At 50.1% G+C, this 812-nt stretch overlaps 1 protein-coding gene across 1 annotated transcript in view; it reads left to right on the top strand.

Annotated features, from left to right (window-relative positions):
• LOC108799309 (connector enhancer of kinase suppressor of ras 2-like) overlaps positions 1-812 on the top strand; it is a gene marked incomplete at its 3' end in the record, with an annotated part of 301,637 nt that overhangs the window by 285,354 nt on the left and 15,471 nt on the right. The window contains exon 15 of the mRNA XM_018571158.1: positions 270-318. Coding sequence (XP_018426660.1) covers positions 270-318 — 49 coding nt within the window. The remainder of the gene's footprint in view (positions 1-269; positions 319-812) is intronic.

Genomic DNA, 812 nt, shown 5'->3' with positions numbered 1-812 from the left:
GGATGGTGGTGCAGGTAGTGGGGGTGGATGGTGCTGCGGGTGGATGGTGGTGCAGGTGGATGGTGGTGCGGGTGGATGGTGGTGCAGGAGGATGGTGGTGCAGGTGGATGGTGGTGCAGGTAGTTGGGGTGGATATTGTAGTTACCTGTGGGTGGACTAACCCTTTAAGCTTTGTACAGAATGAATCCGTATGCTCTGCCGATTGATGAGATACAATGTATAAAATGTCTTTATTCTGATATGAATCTGTGTTCTCCGTTCTGTTGAAGGTATACAAGTTCAGCGGTGGAGCGTCAGGGGAACACATCGATGAGGAAGGTAACATTCCAGCGCGCCGTTGCTGTTTTCTGAATTGATTCGCCATGCGGAATGCTGTATGAACGACTTGACTTCAAGGGAACTGCTGTCACTGATTTCCTTCCTAAAAAATGCCATTCACCCGGCTGTCTCAGGCGTTACTACTTTCTTCAGACCAGAAGACGTCCCCCCGACTTCACTGGCTACATTCTTTTCCCCCGTCAGTGACCCAGAAAGCACTAAAGCCAGAGGCAGCCAGACAAGTGGCCTTTTCAGAATGAGTTCATCAACAGCAGCTCCGTATTTTCCCTGTGCTAGGATCTGTGGTAGACCCCACACCGCGCCTGCCGGCTGATCTTGAAGGTCCTGGGGTTTGAAGGTCGGTCCCTAGCAATGTTCATCCTAGAAATGATTCTGGCTTTATTAACTACCAGAAGAAAATACAACTGCCTTGTAGGCCCCGTCTATGTCTAATCTATGTCTTTGGCTGGTTCTCTTGAAAGTGCAACCCCCCC

Source organism: Nanorana parkeri, unplaced genomic scaffold (assembly GCF_000935625.1).
Source record: "Nanorana parkeri isolate BGI_ZX_2015 unplaced genomic scaffold, ASM93562v1 scaffold1689, whole genome shotgun sequence".
Classification (NCBI taxonomy): Eukaryota; Metazoa; Chordata; class Amphibia; order Anura; family Dicroglossidae; genus Nanorana; species Nanorana parkeri.
This window is presented reverse-complemented; position numbering and strand designations above follow the sequence as displayed.